This window comes from Schistocerca americana, chromosome 3, assembly GCF_021461395.2.
Source record: "Schistocerca americana isolate TAMUIC-IGC-003095 chromosome 3, iqSchAmer2.1, whole genome shotgun sequence".
Lineage (NCBI taxonomy): Eukaryota > Metazoa > Arthropoda > Insecta > Orthoptera > Acrididae > Schistocerca > Schistocerca americana.
In genome coordinates this window covers 892,687,963-892,704,102 of record NC_060121.1, presented here as the reverse complement: position 1 = coordinate 892,704,102, position 16,140 = coordinate 892,687,963, and the positions used below count along the sequence as shown (strand labels likewise).

Here is a 16,140-nt window from a genome sequence, read left to right as displayed (position 1 = left end):
TGAACATGCTCTTTGGAAAACACAGTGTTTCGAGTGATTCAAAAAATTCGAGAGTGGCGATTTTCCGGTGAGAAACGACGAGCGCGGGAAACAACCGAAAAAGTTGAAAGACAACGAATTGGGGGCCTTACTGGATGAATATGATATTCAAACTCAACAGGAACACGCTGAACATCTGAATGTGACGCAGAAAGCCGTTTCTCTTCTGCGGAAAGCTATGGGAAAGGTGCAGAAAGTGGGAAAATTGGCTCCAAATGAAGTGAATGAAAGACAGCAATTAAACTGAAACACCACTTGTGAAATGCTGCTCGCCAGATACAAAAGAAAGTCGTTTCTCCATCGAATAATGACAGATGATGACAAATGGATATACACTAATGGCCATTAAAATTGCTACACCACAAGGATGACGTGCTACAGACGCGAAATTTAACCGACAGGAAGAAGATGCTGTGATATGCAAATGATTAGCTTTTCAGAGCATTCACACAAGGTTGGCACCGGTGGCGACACCTACAACGTGCTGACATGAGGAAAGTTTCCAACCGATTTCTTATACACAAACAGCAGTTGACCGGCGTTGACTGGTGAAACGTTGTTGCGATGCCTCGTGTAAGGAGGAGAAATGCGCACCATCACGTTTCCGACTTTGATAAAGGTCGGATTGTAGCCTATCGCGATTGCAGTTTATCGTATCGCGACATTGCTGCTCGCGTTGGTCGAGATCCAATGACTGTTAGCAGAATATGGAATCGGTGGGTTGAGGAGGATAATACGGAACGCCGTGCTGGGTCCCAACGGCCTTGTATCACTAGCGGTCGAGATGACAGGCATCTTATCCGCATGGCTGCAACGGATCGTGCAGACACGTCTCGATCCCTGAGTCAACAAATGGGGACGTTTGCAAGACAACAACCATCTGTACGAACAGTTCGACGACGTTCGCAGCAGCATGGACTATCAGCTCGGTGACCATGGCTGCGGTTACCCTTGACGCTGCATCACAGACAGGAGCGCCTGCGATGGTGTAATCAACGACAAACCTGGGTGCACGAATGGCACAACGTCATTTTTTCGGATGAATCCAGATTCTGTTTACAGCATCATGATGGTCGCATCCGTGTTTGGCGACATAGCGGTGAATGCACATTGGAAGCGCGTATTCGTCATCGCCATACTGGCGTATCACCCGGCGTGATGGTATGGGGTGCCATTGGTTACACGTCTCGGTCACCTCTTGTTTGCATTGACGGAACATTGAACAGTGGACGTTACATATCAGTTGTGTTACGACCCGTGGCTCTACTCTTCATTCGATCTCTGCGAAACCCTACATTTCAGCAGGATAATGCACGACCGCATGTTGCAGGTCCTGTACGGGCTTTTCGGGATACAGAAAATGTTCGACAGCTGCCCTGGCCAGCACATTTTCCAGATCTCTCACGAACTGAAAACGCCTGGTCAGTGGTGGCTGAGCAACTGGCTCGTCACAATACGCCAGTCACTACTCTTGATCAACTGTGGTATCGTGTTGAAGCTGCATGGGCAGCTGTACCTGTACACGCCATCTGTTTGACTCAATGCCCAGACGTATCAAGGCCGTTATTACGGCCATAGGTGGTTGTTCTCGGTACTGATTTCTCAGGATCTATGCACTCAAACTGCGTGAAAATGTAATCAAATATCAATTCTAGTATGATATATCTGTCCAATGAATACCCGTTTATCACATGCATTTCTTCTGGGTGTAGCAATTTTAATGGCCAGTAGTGTATTTTGAGAATCCTAAGCGTCGTAAATTATGAGTGAATCCAGGCAAACCATGGGCATCCACTGGAAGACCAAATCGCTTTGGAAAGAAGAAAGTGCTCTGTGTTTGGTGGAATCAGAAGGCTTTCATCTATTATAAGCTAGTAAAACCTGGTGAAACAGTTGACAATGATCGCTGTCAACAGCAAGCGATCGATTTATATCGAGCATTATGTGAAAAACGGCCGGAATACGGGAAAAGGCAACACAAAGTCATATTGCTCCGTGATAACGCCCCATCACACACAGCAAAACGGGTCAGGGAAAAGATTGAGGCGTTCAGTTGGGAAATACTAGGGCATGCGGCTTATTCTCCAGACTTGGCTCCGTTCGATTATCATCTGTTTGCATTACTGGGATACGCGCTCGCTGAACAACGCTTCAATTCGTATAAAAATGTACGAGAGTGGCTCGCTGACTCGTTCGATTCAAAAGTAGAACTGTTTTTTTTTTTTTTTATTTGTGTGTGTGTGTGTGTGTGTGGGGGGGGGGGGGGGGTTGACATTCATAGCCTGCCGGAGACGTGGGAAAAATGTATAAATAGCAATGGAGATTATTTTGAATAGAGTGTTGTTTATCAGTATCAAAATACAGACGTGTAATTATTGCAACTGAATTCCGGTTTCATACTTCTACACCTGGCATATTACCTGCTGACATGGCGCGTCCTACAGGGATGTACATACGACATTAATAAGAAAGTCTTGATATGGAGACGCATTTAGTCTGTGGTCGTTCGTGTGGATGCATTAATCTCTCGCGAAGGATGTCTGTCACGACTCAAACAACACAACTGAGTGCAGAATATCTAATTCACAGACTGATGATCACCTAGCGAACTGTATGACACAGAGCCATTAAAATGCCCTGCTGACCCTGTTGACAAATCGCCATTGCAACGACTGTGCTCGCATCCAGAATGAAAAATGTTTCAGCCTCTGATATGAACAAGTGTTCAGTCCTCAGAAAATAAACGATTCGTTACCCATTGTTGTTCGAAGTTTTTCAACGCCGTGTTGTGTAAGACGTAACACTTCATTTTGTGTTCGGTTCAACGTTTTAAGAGAATAATAGCACACAGAGGGAGACGTAATTTCTTGTATGTTCAACCATCTCCACTCTACTGTAGTATCAACCAAGATATTCAAGTAACTGTTCTTTTTTAGTGGAACGATCTAGATTTTTTAAACGCACTCGAAACCTCTTGAAAAGTCGAGTACATTTGATAGCCTGCCATAGCCTTGAAATAAAAATGCTAGATGTTCAATTAAAATAAATTTTACCCTGATTTTCAGCCGGCCACAGTGACCGAGCGGTTCTAGGCGCTTCAGTCTCGAACCGCGCGACCGCTAGGGTCGCAGGTTCCAATCCTGGCTCGGGCATGGATGTGTGTGATGTCCTTAGGTTAGTTAGGTTTAAGTAGTTCTAAGTTCTAGGAGACTGATGACCTCAGATGTTAAGTCCCATAGTGCTCAGAGCCATATGAACCATTGTTGAACCTGATTTTCAGCCGATTTCCAGACATGATTAGTTGGTTTCCCGTATCTAAAACCCTAGGGGATCGAGCTCTGGGAAATGTGGGGTCCTTCCCGACCAATCCAAGGTCCTACACTGTCAGAGTCAGAAGTTCGGCCACGTTGCTGTGCAAAGGTGCTGGTGATCATTGGTGCTTGAACCACACGCAAACTGATTCGGAAATTTTAATGAAACGGTAGAGCTTCCACAAGCGAAAGGGGAATTTCATTGAAAAGTCTATGAGAGAAAGTTTCAATCAGGAACACTGTTGCTTTAATGAATAGATGTGTGACTATTCTCTTCTTGTAGAGGAAACTCGTTTAAGACAATATATTTGACGTCTGAACGATTTGAAACCAAACACCCTGAAAGAACTTTGAAATCATAGCAACAAATGAAGCAATTCATGCGTACATCTGCAAACTGCAATAGGTTGAATGGCCTTATGGCTTTAAGTTTCACGAAAGAGAGCAGAGGAATGCGCTGCGAAGTAGATACATTTCTTATTGAAGCAAAACACTGAAAAAGGGCGCGGTACCATGAGGAAATCTGATATTCGCACACACAGAAAGGCAGTTGGTTTAAGTTCAAACAATGGAAGCTCTTTTAATGCAATGAGAAGACGACTGCAACTTCCGGTAGAAAGATATTCTAATATTCCACCCAAATACATGAAACAGAAAGTTGAAACCATAGATTAGCATGATCCATCCTAAAACTTGCACCAGGGTTCCCCAGAACACGTAAGCTGACCCCAGAGCGGGTTACTGTATCGACCGCGTTTTCTCAAACTGAAGTTTTCGCGGCGAGCACTCTTATTGGCTGCTGCAGATCAAAGTCGCTGAACTCCGCGAGGTATCCAGTGTGCCGCTACACAGGGAATGCAACACATAGCCGGGAAGTACAGGCTGTTAGAAGCAAATTGCTTTGGAAGAAACTAGCTAGTGACGAATAGCCGACGCGTTTGACAGTGATGTAACGCTTGCTAATGTTGACGTTGAAGCTTTTCTCAGAAATATCCGAAAAAAATGTGCTAAACTTGAAAGGCGAGGCGCCTGGAATCGGCTATTGCGGTGTAGACATCGGCGCGTAGTTCTCAGGCTACACCGCGTCGCCACACGCAGTAGGGGAGGGGCCTATGCTACTATACTCCGTTCATCATAAGAATAAACATAATGTAAACAAACAGAAACACGATGATTGGTCAGAAGCCGCAGCACATGAACACTGGTGTTGTTGCGCCCTTGGATTAGGTCCTACTTATGTATTACATATATTATTATTAAGTTACGTTAAGCGAAACTTTAAGAAATTCAAATGTATTAGCAGCCATCAACGTTTTTCTTAATCACGCTTTAGCTACGTAGTTTTTATTTCAAAAGTTGTGTATAGTCACAGCCTCTGCACTGTTGTGCTCAGATCGTCGCGCTGTTAAATATGCAGTATGAGAATGGCTGAGGTCACTTCCCTGTAGTGAAACACGCGAGTGGAACATGGTTAAAAATTCCGAGAAATAGTTTGTTCTTAATGTTTGTCACAAATTTACAGAGATAATCGGCTTCCAAGTTTTCTGAGCAACTGTATCAGATATACACTACTGGCCATTGAAATTGCTACGCTAAGAAGAAATGCAGATGATAAACGGGTATTCAAAAAAATGGTTCAAATGGCTCTGAGCACTATGGGACTCAACTGCTGTGGTCATAAGTCCCCTAGAACTTAGAACTACTTAAACCTAACTAACCTAAGGACAGCACACAACACCCAGCCATCACGAGGTAGAGAAAATCCCTGACCCCGCCGGGAATCGAAGCCGGGAACCCGGGCGTGGGAAGCGAGAACGCTACCGCACGACCACGAGATGCGGGCTAAACGGGTATTCATTGGACAAATATATTTTACTAGAACTGACATGTGATTACATTTTGAAGCAATTTGGGTGCATAGAGCCTGAGAAATCACTACCCAGAACAACCACCTCTGGCCATAATAGCGGCCTTGATACGCCTGCGCATTGAGTCAAACAGAGCTTGGATGGCGTGTACAGGTACAGCTGCCCATGCAGCTTCAACTCGATACCACAGTTCATCAAGAGTAGTGACTGGCGTATTGTGACGAGCCAGTTGCTCGGCCACCATTGACCAGACGTTTTCAGTTCGTGAGAGATCTGGAAAATGTGCTGGCCAGGGCAGCAATCGAACATTTTCTGTATCCAGAAAGGCCCTTACAGGACCTGCAACATGCGGTCGTGCATTGTCCTGCTGAAATGTAGGGTGTCGCAGGGATCGAATGAAGGGTAGAGCCACGGGTCGTAACACAACTGAAATGTAACGTCCACTGTTCAATGTGCCGTCAATGCGAACAAGAGGTGACCGAGACGTGTAACCAATGGTACCCCATACCATGACCCCGAGTGATACGCCAGTATGGCGATGACGAATACACGCTTCCAATGTGCGTTAACCGCGATGTCGCCAAACACGGATGCGACAATCATGATGCTGTAAACATAACCTGGATTCATCCAAAAAAATGACGTTGTGCCATTCGTGCACCCAGGTTAAAATGGCTCTGAACACTATGGGACTTAACTTCTGAGGTCATCAGTCCCCTAGAACTAAGAACCTAACTAACATACGGACATCACACACATCCATGCCCGACGCAGGATTAGAACCTGCGACCGTAGCGGTCGCACGGCTCCAGACTGTAGCGCCTAGATCCGCTCGGCCACTACGGACGCCGTGCACCCAGGTTCGTCTTTGAGTACACCATCGCAGGCGCTCCTGTCTGCGATGCAGCGTCAAGGGTAACTGCAGCCATGGTCTCCGAGCTGATAGTCCATGCTGCTGCATACGTCGTCGAACTGTTCGTGCAGATGGTTGTCGTCTTGCAAACGTCCCCATCTGTTGACTCAGGGATCGAGACGTGGCTGCACGATCCGTTACAGCCATGCGGATACGATGCCTGTCATCCCGACTGCGAATGATACGAGGCCGTTGGGATCCAGCACGGCGTTCCGTATTACCCTCCTGAACCCACCGATTCCATATTCTGCTAACAGTCATTTGATCTCGACCAACGCGAGCAGCAATGTCGCGATACGATAAACCGTAATCGCGATAGGCTACAATCCGACCTTTATCAAAGTCGGAAACGTGATGATACGCACTTCTCCTCCTTACACGAGGCATCACAACAACGTTTCACCAGGCAACGCCGGTCAACTGTTGTTTGTGTATGAGAAATCGATTGGAAATTTTCCTCATGTCAGCACGTTGTAGGTGTCACCACCGGCGCCACCCTTGTGTGAATGCTCTGAAAAGCTAATCATTTGCATATCACAGCGTCTTCTTCCTGTCGGTTAAATTTCGCGCCTGTAGCACGTCATCTCCGTGGTGTATCAATTTTAATGGCCAGTAGGGTAGTTGCAATAACTTTGCATCTTTGTATATAGTGGAATCGGTAGCGTAATAACTTGATAGCTCAGTGCACTAAATGTGTCGCTGGTTCAAATGTCGCCCCACTCAATTTTTTTCCTCGCTCACTTCAAATTACCCAAATCTCGTTGTTGTATAATTCATCATCATTTTTGTGAATAATGCACGTGTTCTTGTTTTTAATTACATATTGTACGCCAACTTCCTTTTTTCATTTCAAATATAGATTCTCAGATGTCGATATTTTATGAAAGACCGTTGATAAAGGTTGCTTAAATCTAGAAAAATAACAGTTTCACTTTTTAAGTCAAAAACGGAAAACTAAATACTATTTATTTGGACTATGTCCATTGTTTTATACCACAGAAACAGGTGTCGCAGAAACATGAAAAACAATCATTTTCACAGCATAGAGCCCACCATACAAATGCTGCATTTTTGAATTTGCCACTGTACGACTACAAAATGAATCCAACAGAACTGATGTGGAGCCAAGTTAAGGGATTTGGCCCGAGAAATAACAAGACTGCTTAGCTGCCAGACATACTGGAACTAACGCACGCAGTTTTTTCACATGTGACTGCTGAACGTTGGCGGGATACAGAACGCAACTAAATGCCATTCGGAGCTATATTGTTTCTTTGCCCTTCTCTTTTTACTTCTCTACTGCAAATGCTCACGTCATTACAGGGCACTTGGACCACTGGCTGAGTACAGCTGTCCCAAGCTTAATGCGCCGGTAAAGCTGTTACCCCGCATTGTCGCTCAGTCTGTGTATGTAACACAGCATAAAACGTATCCTTATGACCGTACTTGACTATACTGGTCACAAGTTGGCTTCCGCTCCGCGTGAAACGAAATCCAGTGAGATTCAAGCAAACGCGGAAGAATACATGGCGTAATGTTTACATCCGGTTTGTTCATACGATGAACAGAGTATATAACAAGGCATATGGCATCTAAAGGGCTTGGCCAGGAACTAAAGTGGGTGCTCCAGACGGTCAAGAGTTTAGAAAAATAGCATTTCGGTCGCTGGTCGGGCGAGGCATCAGCCATTTATGTTACAGGAAGCTCCAGGCCCTCGCTGGAGCAGCGGAAAGAGGGAAGAACCGTAATCCTAGATTCGAGTCTGTATGCGGAAACTTTTCTTTATTTTCAATTTTTACGTTATTTTCACAGCAAATAAACCGAAAAGTAATCAAAGTTAGCCATTCGTATACAGCGCAGTACGCTATAATCTTTCTGGAGAATTATTGCCAGCAGTCTACATATCCCCACCAGAGAGCACTGGCTATTTGTACCGAGGATTCAAGGAACGGTGGGTGAGTACGCGGCGAAATATGTCGTCAAAATATGATAAACTTTCAACAGTCTTATATAAACAATTTTCTGACTCATGTAATGAACAGCAGAACTAACGTCTTCGGTTAATTGATTCCTTGGGAAGACAAAACAAACGTCCACAGTCATACGACGAGATTTTTCAAGACGAACAGGGACTGGCATCATCGGGTATTAAAATGATTTCCTCCAAATGAACTCTGCTACTTGAAACCCTGCGATGTCTATTTTTTATCGTCAGGTAAAGAATTTCGTTACAAAGTTTCAAATCGCCCTTATCTCAACGAAAGAGAGAAAGAAATCACATCCAACTCTGCTTCAAAATGCGTTTCATTCTACGTCACCAGTTATTCTAGGCAATACTTGGCACCGAGCGAGGTGGCGCAGTCGTTAGCGCACTGGACTCGCTTTCGGGAGGACGACGGTTCAAACCAGCGTCCTGCCATGCTGATCTAGGTTTTCCCTAATTTCCTTAAATCGCTTCACGCAGATGCCGCGATGGTTCCTTTAAAAGGGCACGGCCGATTTCCTACCCTAATCCGATGGGACCGATGACCTCGCTGTTTGGTCCCCTCTCACGAATCAACCAACCAAGCAACACTTATTGAAATGATGCGTCACACGTGTTTTGGCGTAAACCGTATTATGAGAGCGAACCTCTTACAGATGTGAACGAATTAAGTATAAAAATTCGGTGTTTGTGACGTGCGCAAGATGCCGAGAAAATTACTGCTTCCCCTGTTTTTACTATGAATATCACTCCAGCATCATCAACTGTAAATTAGTTGAGTCCACCGCATACAGTGAGCTGCACCAATAATGTACAGAAGTTAATCAGCTGTTTCACAGTCATTGATGAGACGAAATACTGTATACAGAATTTCTCAGTTTTCCGTTCATTCATGTACGTATTCCTTTGCAGGAGCCTCTTGGGATATATTTATTTTCTATTCACAGCACAGCTCCGATAATCTCTTAAGGTTTGTGTTTCTGTTGGAATTCATCCCGGACTTTTATCCAGATTTTCAGAAAATGCAGACAAATGAGTTCTTTTAAAGTTCCATCAAGGTCTGGTAAATGATCTTATAACAGGTAAGCTTGTACCTATTTCGAGAATCACTGGACTTTGCTGACCGTGTTGGAAGCAATCCAGGACTTTCCTTGACACTGGTAACGGCAGGTAATTGTTGTCGGAGGGTACAAAACATAAATCACGGTTGTGATCTGTTTCCCAGACACGTAATTCTACGTGTGCTGTGTTCTCCAGATCACTCAACCAGCATGTTCAAATTTTCATCATTAGATTTGTATTCCATAGGCCATAACGGTTGTTGAAGTTCCCGAAATACACTGTAGAGAACCTTCTGTAAAGTTTGGAAGGTAGGAGACGAGGTACTGGCAGAAGTAAAGCTGTGAGTACCGGGCGTGAGTCGTGCTTCGGTAGCTCAGTTGGTAGAGCACTTGCCTGCGAAAGGCAAAGGTCCCGAGTTCGAGTCTCGGTCGGGCATACAGTTTTAGTCTGCCAGGAAGTTTCATATCAGCGCACAATCCGCTGCAGAGTGAAAATCTCATTCTGGAAACATCCCCCAGGCTGTGGCAAAACCATGTCTCTGCAATATCCTTTCTTTCAGGAGTGCTAGTTCTGTTAGGTTCGCAGGAGAGCTTCTGTAAAGTTTGGAAGGTAGGAGACGAGGTACTGGCAGAAGTGAAGCTGTGAGTACCGGGCATGAGTCGTACTTCGGTAGCTCAGTTGGTAGAGCACTTGCCTGCGAAGGGCAAAGGTCCCGAGTTCGAGTCTCGGTCGGGCACACAGTTTTAATCTGCCAGGAAGTTTCATATCAGCGCACACTCCGCTGCAGAGTGAAAATCTCATTCTGGAAACATCCCCCAGGCTGTGGCTAAGCCATGTCTCCGCAATATCCTTTCTTTCAGGAGTTCTAGTTCTGCTAGGTTCGCAGGAGAGTTTCTGTAAAGTTTGGAAGGTAGGAGACGAGGTACTGGCAGAAGAAAAGCTGTGAGTACCAGGCGTGAGTCGTGCTTCGGTAGTTCAGTTGGTAGAGCACTTGCCCGCGAAAGGCAAAGGTCCCGAGTTCGAGTCTCGGTCGGGCACACAGTTTTAATCTGCCAGGAAGTTTCATATCAGCGCACACTCCGCTGCAGAGTGAAAATCTCATTCTGGAAACGTAAAGCTGGCTAGAAGTTAGCGTCTCCCAACAAGTATGAGGGCCCGGCGAAAGATTTCGCCTGAAGTTATGCAATCCTCTTAACATAACTGTCATGCGGTTAGTTCTACCCGACAATTCTCGGCCGCACTCTGCAGGGGCAACGAGGATACTCCTGCAGCGTTTCCGATGGGAAGTGTTTGATCACCCACAATACGGCCCGTAATTGGTTACCTCTGAGGTTCATCTCTGCTCAAATTAACCGCTGGCTATGAAGACAATATTTTGACACAGACAGCGAGCTGCAGTCCAGAGTAGAAAATTGTCGAAAAGCACTGGCGGCTGTTTTCCATAACGAGGGAATTGTAAAGTTGGTATAGCGCTACGACAGATATCTAAGTCTGTGTAGAGAAGTAGCTGGTAGGTGTAGCTAACTGCTGCAAATAATACAGTTTTGATTTTCGCTGTGGTTTCCATTTCACGATCTGTCGTTTCTTACATTCCGAATGGCCCTCATACTTAGGAGAGTTCAACATGGACTATGGGTTCCTCTACAATGAAGCAAGTACGAAGTTTGTCGTACGTAATTCTGGATCGTCTAAAATATTTTATAAAAGTTTCTTTTCCTACAGTTAAGAGAACAATATTCTCATGTGTTGCAGAATGATCACTGACTCTTGTCAACACAAACAGGCAATATACAGGGTGAGCATAAATAAAATCCTTAAACTGCAGCGACGGATTTCTGACTGGAAATGGAGGAGAAAAGATCCTAGGAACACGTGTCTTGAAAACCACCGTTGCCACGGTAGATGACGCTGACGAATGAAAGTTCCTCTGACAAAGTGCCGTTTGTTCCTTGTGTGCTGCAGGCAGCATGGCTATATGAAAACAAGTACCCTCACAGACACCAAACACTTCACACAACATTTCCAGCCGTTTTTGGGCGATTGTGTGATCATGGGTCCTCTCAGACAGACGAACGTGTAGAGAGGCGGCGGACAGTGCATGCACCAGATTTGGAAGACCGGGGTCCACAGATATTAAGACGAATACTAGTACAAGCTTCATCAAAGTGGCCCGTCAAAATGGTGTAAGCCAAAGTATGCTTATGTGTTTCCTGCATGGCAACCGCTAGTATCCCTGTCAACTGCAATTCCATGGAGGCTACTTTGAACCTCTATTGCAACGTGGACGCTATGCATTTTAGCCGCTGAGCGGCAGAAGTATCTTCTCTGAGACGCTTGAAGACTCACAACGACGGTGTCATTTAAATGCTGTATGATAGAGAGCTGTCGTGCCTTTACATGTAGAACATGGTAGCCCTTTGGTGAGGGTGAATTTGATTATGATATGCGAGCGTATCCGTTGGTGATAGGCACAAATCCAAGGACAGACGACTTTGTCGCACTTGCAAATTTTATAAAATTTGCCCATCACTGAACTACAAATTGCTTATTTACTTTCTTCTTCTAGCTAGTGTGTTCGTTACTCTATCATGCTGAAGAGGCTGGACGGATTTGGTTGAACTTTGGAACTAACACATAGTCTACGTTTTATTTCGAAAAAAAAAAATCACTGTTCCCGTGGACTGGTTAGTGTGAGTGTTATTCCCCTCGGATGGGTAACGTGACTAAAATGTCATCCGTGAAAGTTAACTAACAAATAAAGTCATTGTTGTGTACATAGTTCCACATAGTCAGCGCGTACACAACTTTCCCACTAGAGCGCGCCCCACTAAGCGCAACAACTCAGGCGCAGCGCTCGTCCGTCTCCGCACTACGAGATGGCGCCGCTTTAGAGACGGACCAAATTCTGCTTCCGCCGATCCGCGTATTAATATGTAACGCAGCCAATGAGATTGCTGCTAACGTAGAACCTTTTCTCCTCGCGGATCACACTCGTGCAGTGATACCTGAACGCGCGAGGTATTATAACGAGTGTACAGACCTCCAATTAGTCAGTCTGCATTTGTCTGCACGAGTCTGTACGAGTCTGCATTAGTCTGTACCAGTCTATAGTCAAGTTTCAGTCTGCGCCTAATAAGATTACCATATTCCTGTACGTAGCCATGAAGATAAATGAATAGACACTTTGTCAAGTATCAGAAATATGTGAGAATAAAATTAACGTACCAAGACCAAAGGAACTTCAGATTGTCAATTGTAAACAGCATCCAGAATCAAGTTACGTAATGTCTATGCTTTTTATTATTTTAATAAAGGTGTGTGAAAATGAATCAAGTTCTGTTTACAGTTGGTCACCGTCAATCTGCTACTCTAAGCGTGCAAGTGGTATTTCTATCGTCTGACCTAATGGCAGAAGATAAACGCGCCACGATAAGACCACGAGACATATTGCTGACACTCGCCCACTTCGTTAGAGCGACAAGTCAAATAATCTGACGGCGTGTGTACCGAAGGTCTTACAGTACGAACACCACAGTCATTAAGTTTAGTAGACAGGTTAGTTTTTTTCCATAAGTAAACGAGTGAGCTGTGAGCGACATGTACTCCGTCAGCTTCTCACATCGTCTCAAAATTAGCATTTCTTTATAAATAATTGTTTAAACCCGGGCAGCAGCTAGTTTATATAGCCAAAACAACAAAAAATATTACTTATTACTGTAGGAAGTCAAGAGCGGGCAGTTACGTAAAGTGGATAACAGCAATGATTAACCTTGCATGTTAGCAAAACAAAAGTTGGTTTTATTTAATAGATAATTTCAAGCCACATAATCGCGAAAGAAGAGTTCGCTAACAGTTATAATGTTCGAAGAAATGAACTTAGGTTTGAGAAACGGCGAATCGTTATTCCATGATGACGGCACACACATATATTCCAGTAACTGTGATCGTTATTAAATAATGCCGCTGTAGCTTTTCTCTCGAAAGCGATACTATGATGACGCGGTTAAAAATGCTTGCCGCCGCCTTGTTGGTTGAAGCGTTGGCGAACGAGATGTAGAAGAAATGTAATCCGCACTGAACGACGCAATGTTTATTAACGCCATTGCGTGTAATAACCAACTGATCACTGTTCGAATGTTTTAGTTTTTTGCACATAGTACACAGTTCGGAGTACGTGCTCAATATTGAAAACACTTCACTCAGTGTACCTGTTACTGCTTCGGTATTACTTCACGATATGTTAGTTCACGACAAGAGGCACATACACATACTGGAACTTTAACATGGCAGTCCGCTTGTGCTTTGTAAACTGTCCCGTTAACAAAGGTGTCTCTGCACTATTCTTATGTTGCAGCCTTTGTAATAGGATCTGTTGTGTACAAATTTAATCTAGGACGCGTAATTTTAAATACACGTTGTCCATTATTTTTCACAGTCTACACTACATGGAAAAACAGTTTATGTTTCCGTATTTACAAATTTGCCATCCGTACCCGTCCACCGGCCAACAGGTAACCACGCGTCAGTACTGTCCTCCCATTGTTACATCAGAACTTGCTACTTATCGATATACACACGGGTTCTCACTCTCGCACAATGTGGTCACAATTAAATATTGTTATAGATTTTCAATTAAGATATAGTCTATATGAATGATTTTAAAACCAATAAAAATCTTAAATAAAACAGTAAATACAGCAAAATAAAAACCATTCAGTCTCTGACAGTCACACAGTATAAACGAAGTGTGATGTATTATTCCATTATAGACAAATATTAGTATACAAATTATGTACAGATTTATTGTGTTACCTTTACAGACAGATACCATGGTATGTACTAAGTGTGTCACGCTATACGCATGTTGTATGTGTGAATGTTGCAGGGCCCAGTTGACGGAAGACACCGTTTCCAAGCAGAATGAGAGCGCTCCGGAATACGACCCCTTCTCTGAGAGGAGCATACAGCATCCCAACTCGTGAGTACCAACTCCTTCAGAGAGACAACTTGCATCTGTACATTTCATCCTCAACTCTACACGGATTATTACTGTCCTTCCCTTACCTTAACCTGACAAAGGCTGTCGTAATTTTGCTGTAGCACAGACGTGGCCACAATGCAGCGCTTGCCTCAATCTAGTGTGGCTCTTGTGGACTTTGTAATACGCACTGTATACGTGCACACTTCATTTCACCTCGACGAAGTTATACTAGCAACAGTAACGAGTAACGTGATTGTTGTTCTCCATTCAGAAGCATTGTGATTATTTTTGCTGCCATAATAGTTACTTTTGTGACCAGTTGAGACTACTTTTGTCTGGTCATTGCTGTGGGTTCTTTGATGGCTCTGGGAGAAAGTTCATTAACCTAGAACACATAAATATTAGTTCATTTTATTACATATAAATAACTGATTTACTTACCATTGATACATTTGGTCGAAGCAGACGAAATGAATTAAAATTGGTTTACTATTACAAACAGTCTTGATCACGGTTTATTTATCAAGGTGACCGGTTTCGACCACTACTGTGGTAATCTTCAGACCATTGAGTAGGAACTTCTTTCTGTTGGAGAATAAGGGTAGTGATTCTCCAACAGAAAGAGGTTCCTACTCAATGGTCTGAAGATGACCACAGCAGTGGTCGAAACCGGTCACCTTGATAAATAAATCGTGATCAAGACTGTTTTTAATAGTAAATATTTGTAAGACATTGATCACTGCCTTTCCCATAATGTATTCAAAAGTAAATAATTAAAATTTGTGCTGCGGTCAGGACTTAAATGTCTCAAGGAAACATTTAATTATAAGATCAATTAGATCACCAATGGTACAAGGACGACCCATTACGTCCAATGCTGGGGTGCTTGCCAATATCGGTGACAGTATGTAAGGGAAAAATGAAGTTTGTGTTGGGGAGGGCACTCAGCTTAGATAAATCGTGCACCAATGCCGACCGTCGTGCGGCGGTGGTGTAACGGTTAGCATTTTTGCCTAACAAGCAGTAAGACCCGGGATCGAGTCCCGGCAGCAATACAAGTTTTAGTTCATTTCGTCTGCTTCGATCATTATCGTAGATAATAAAAAAGAGACTTAAAGGAAACATTTAATTATAAGATCTATTTGATACCCTTGTTTTCCCCAAAAATACCTTCCGAACAGGCCGTGAAGGTCCACCGGTACCGACCGACCGCCGTGTCTTCCTCAGCCCACAAGCGTCCCTGTATGCGGATATGGAGGGTCAGCACACCTCTCACCCAGCCGTATGTCAGTTTACAAGACCGGAGCCACTACTTCTGAGTCAAGTAGCTCCTCAATTTGCCTCACAAGGTCTGCGTGCACCGCGCTTGCCAACAGCGGTCGGCAGACTGGATGGTAACCCATCCAAGGTCAAGCCCAGCCCAAGGAGTACTGGACAATTTGCAACTGTCATTGCCTATGAAAGCAGCACTTGATTAACAAACTGTTCTCTTGGGTACAGTTTTCAACAGAAACATCTCGTTGGTCCTACACTATGATGTAGACTGCTGCAGCTGTGCTGATGAACTGGAGCAGAACTTTTATATGCTCGGGTCTATACTAATATCTGGTGCGAGAGTGCTACTGTACTGAGAGGGGAGACGTGATCTTCAGGAGCGTGCCCATACATTCTTATGGATCGTAGCGATACCTAGCTCACGGCTTTAGTGTCGATTCGCGTGGTCGACTTCGATGTGGCACCACGATCTCTGGAAGAAACCATAGTTGCAATCATGTCTAAGAAGAGTAATTGTGAAGAATAGAGTCTTTAATAAAGGGCCGCAAGAGGAATTTGAATTCGCAGTGAGGAAAGGGCAAACGAAAATGCGTTCTGTGTCAAGTGACACTGTCACAGTTCGAGATTAATAAACTGGAAAGCCATGATGACACTGCCCACAGTGGTTTCAGTGAAAACTGTTGTTTCGCAGATATTGCGAACTAAGT

The 16,140-nt window shown here is 44.2% G+C and overlaps 1 protein-coding gene across 1 annotated transcript in view; it reads left to right on the top strand.

Annotated features, from left to right (window-relative positions):
- The window catches only part of LOC124605600 (proton-coupled amino acid transporter-like protein CG1139), a 201,212-nt gene that overhangs the window by 120,932 nt on the left and 64,140 nt on the right, over positions 1–16,140 (top strand). The window contains exon 3 of the mRNA XM_047137392.1: positions 14,063–14,155. Within this exon, the coding sequence (XP_046993348.1) occupies positions 14,063–14,155 (93 nt within the window). The remainder of the gene's footprint in view (positions 1–14,062; positions 14,156–16,140) is intronic.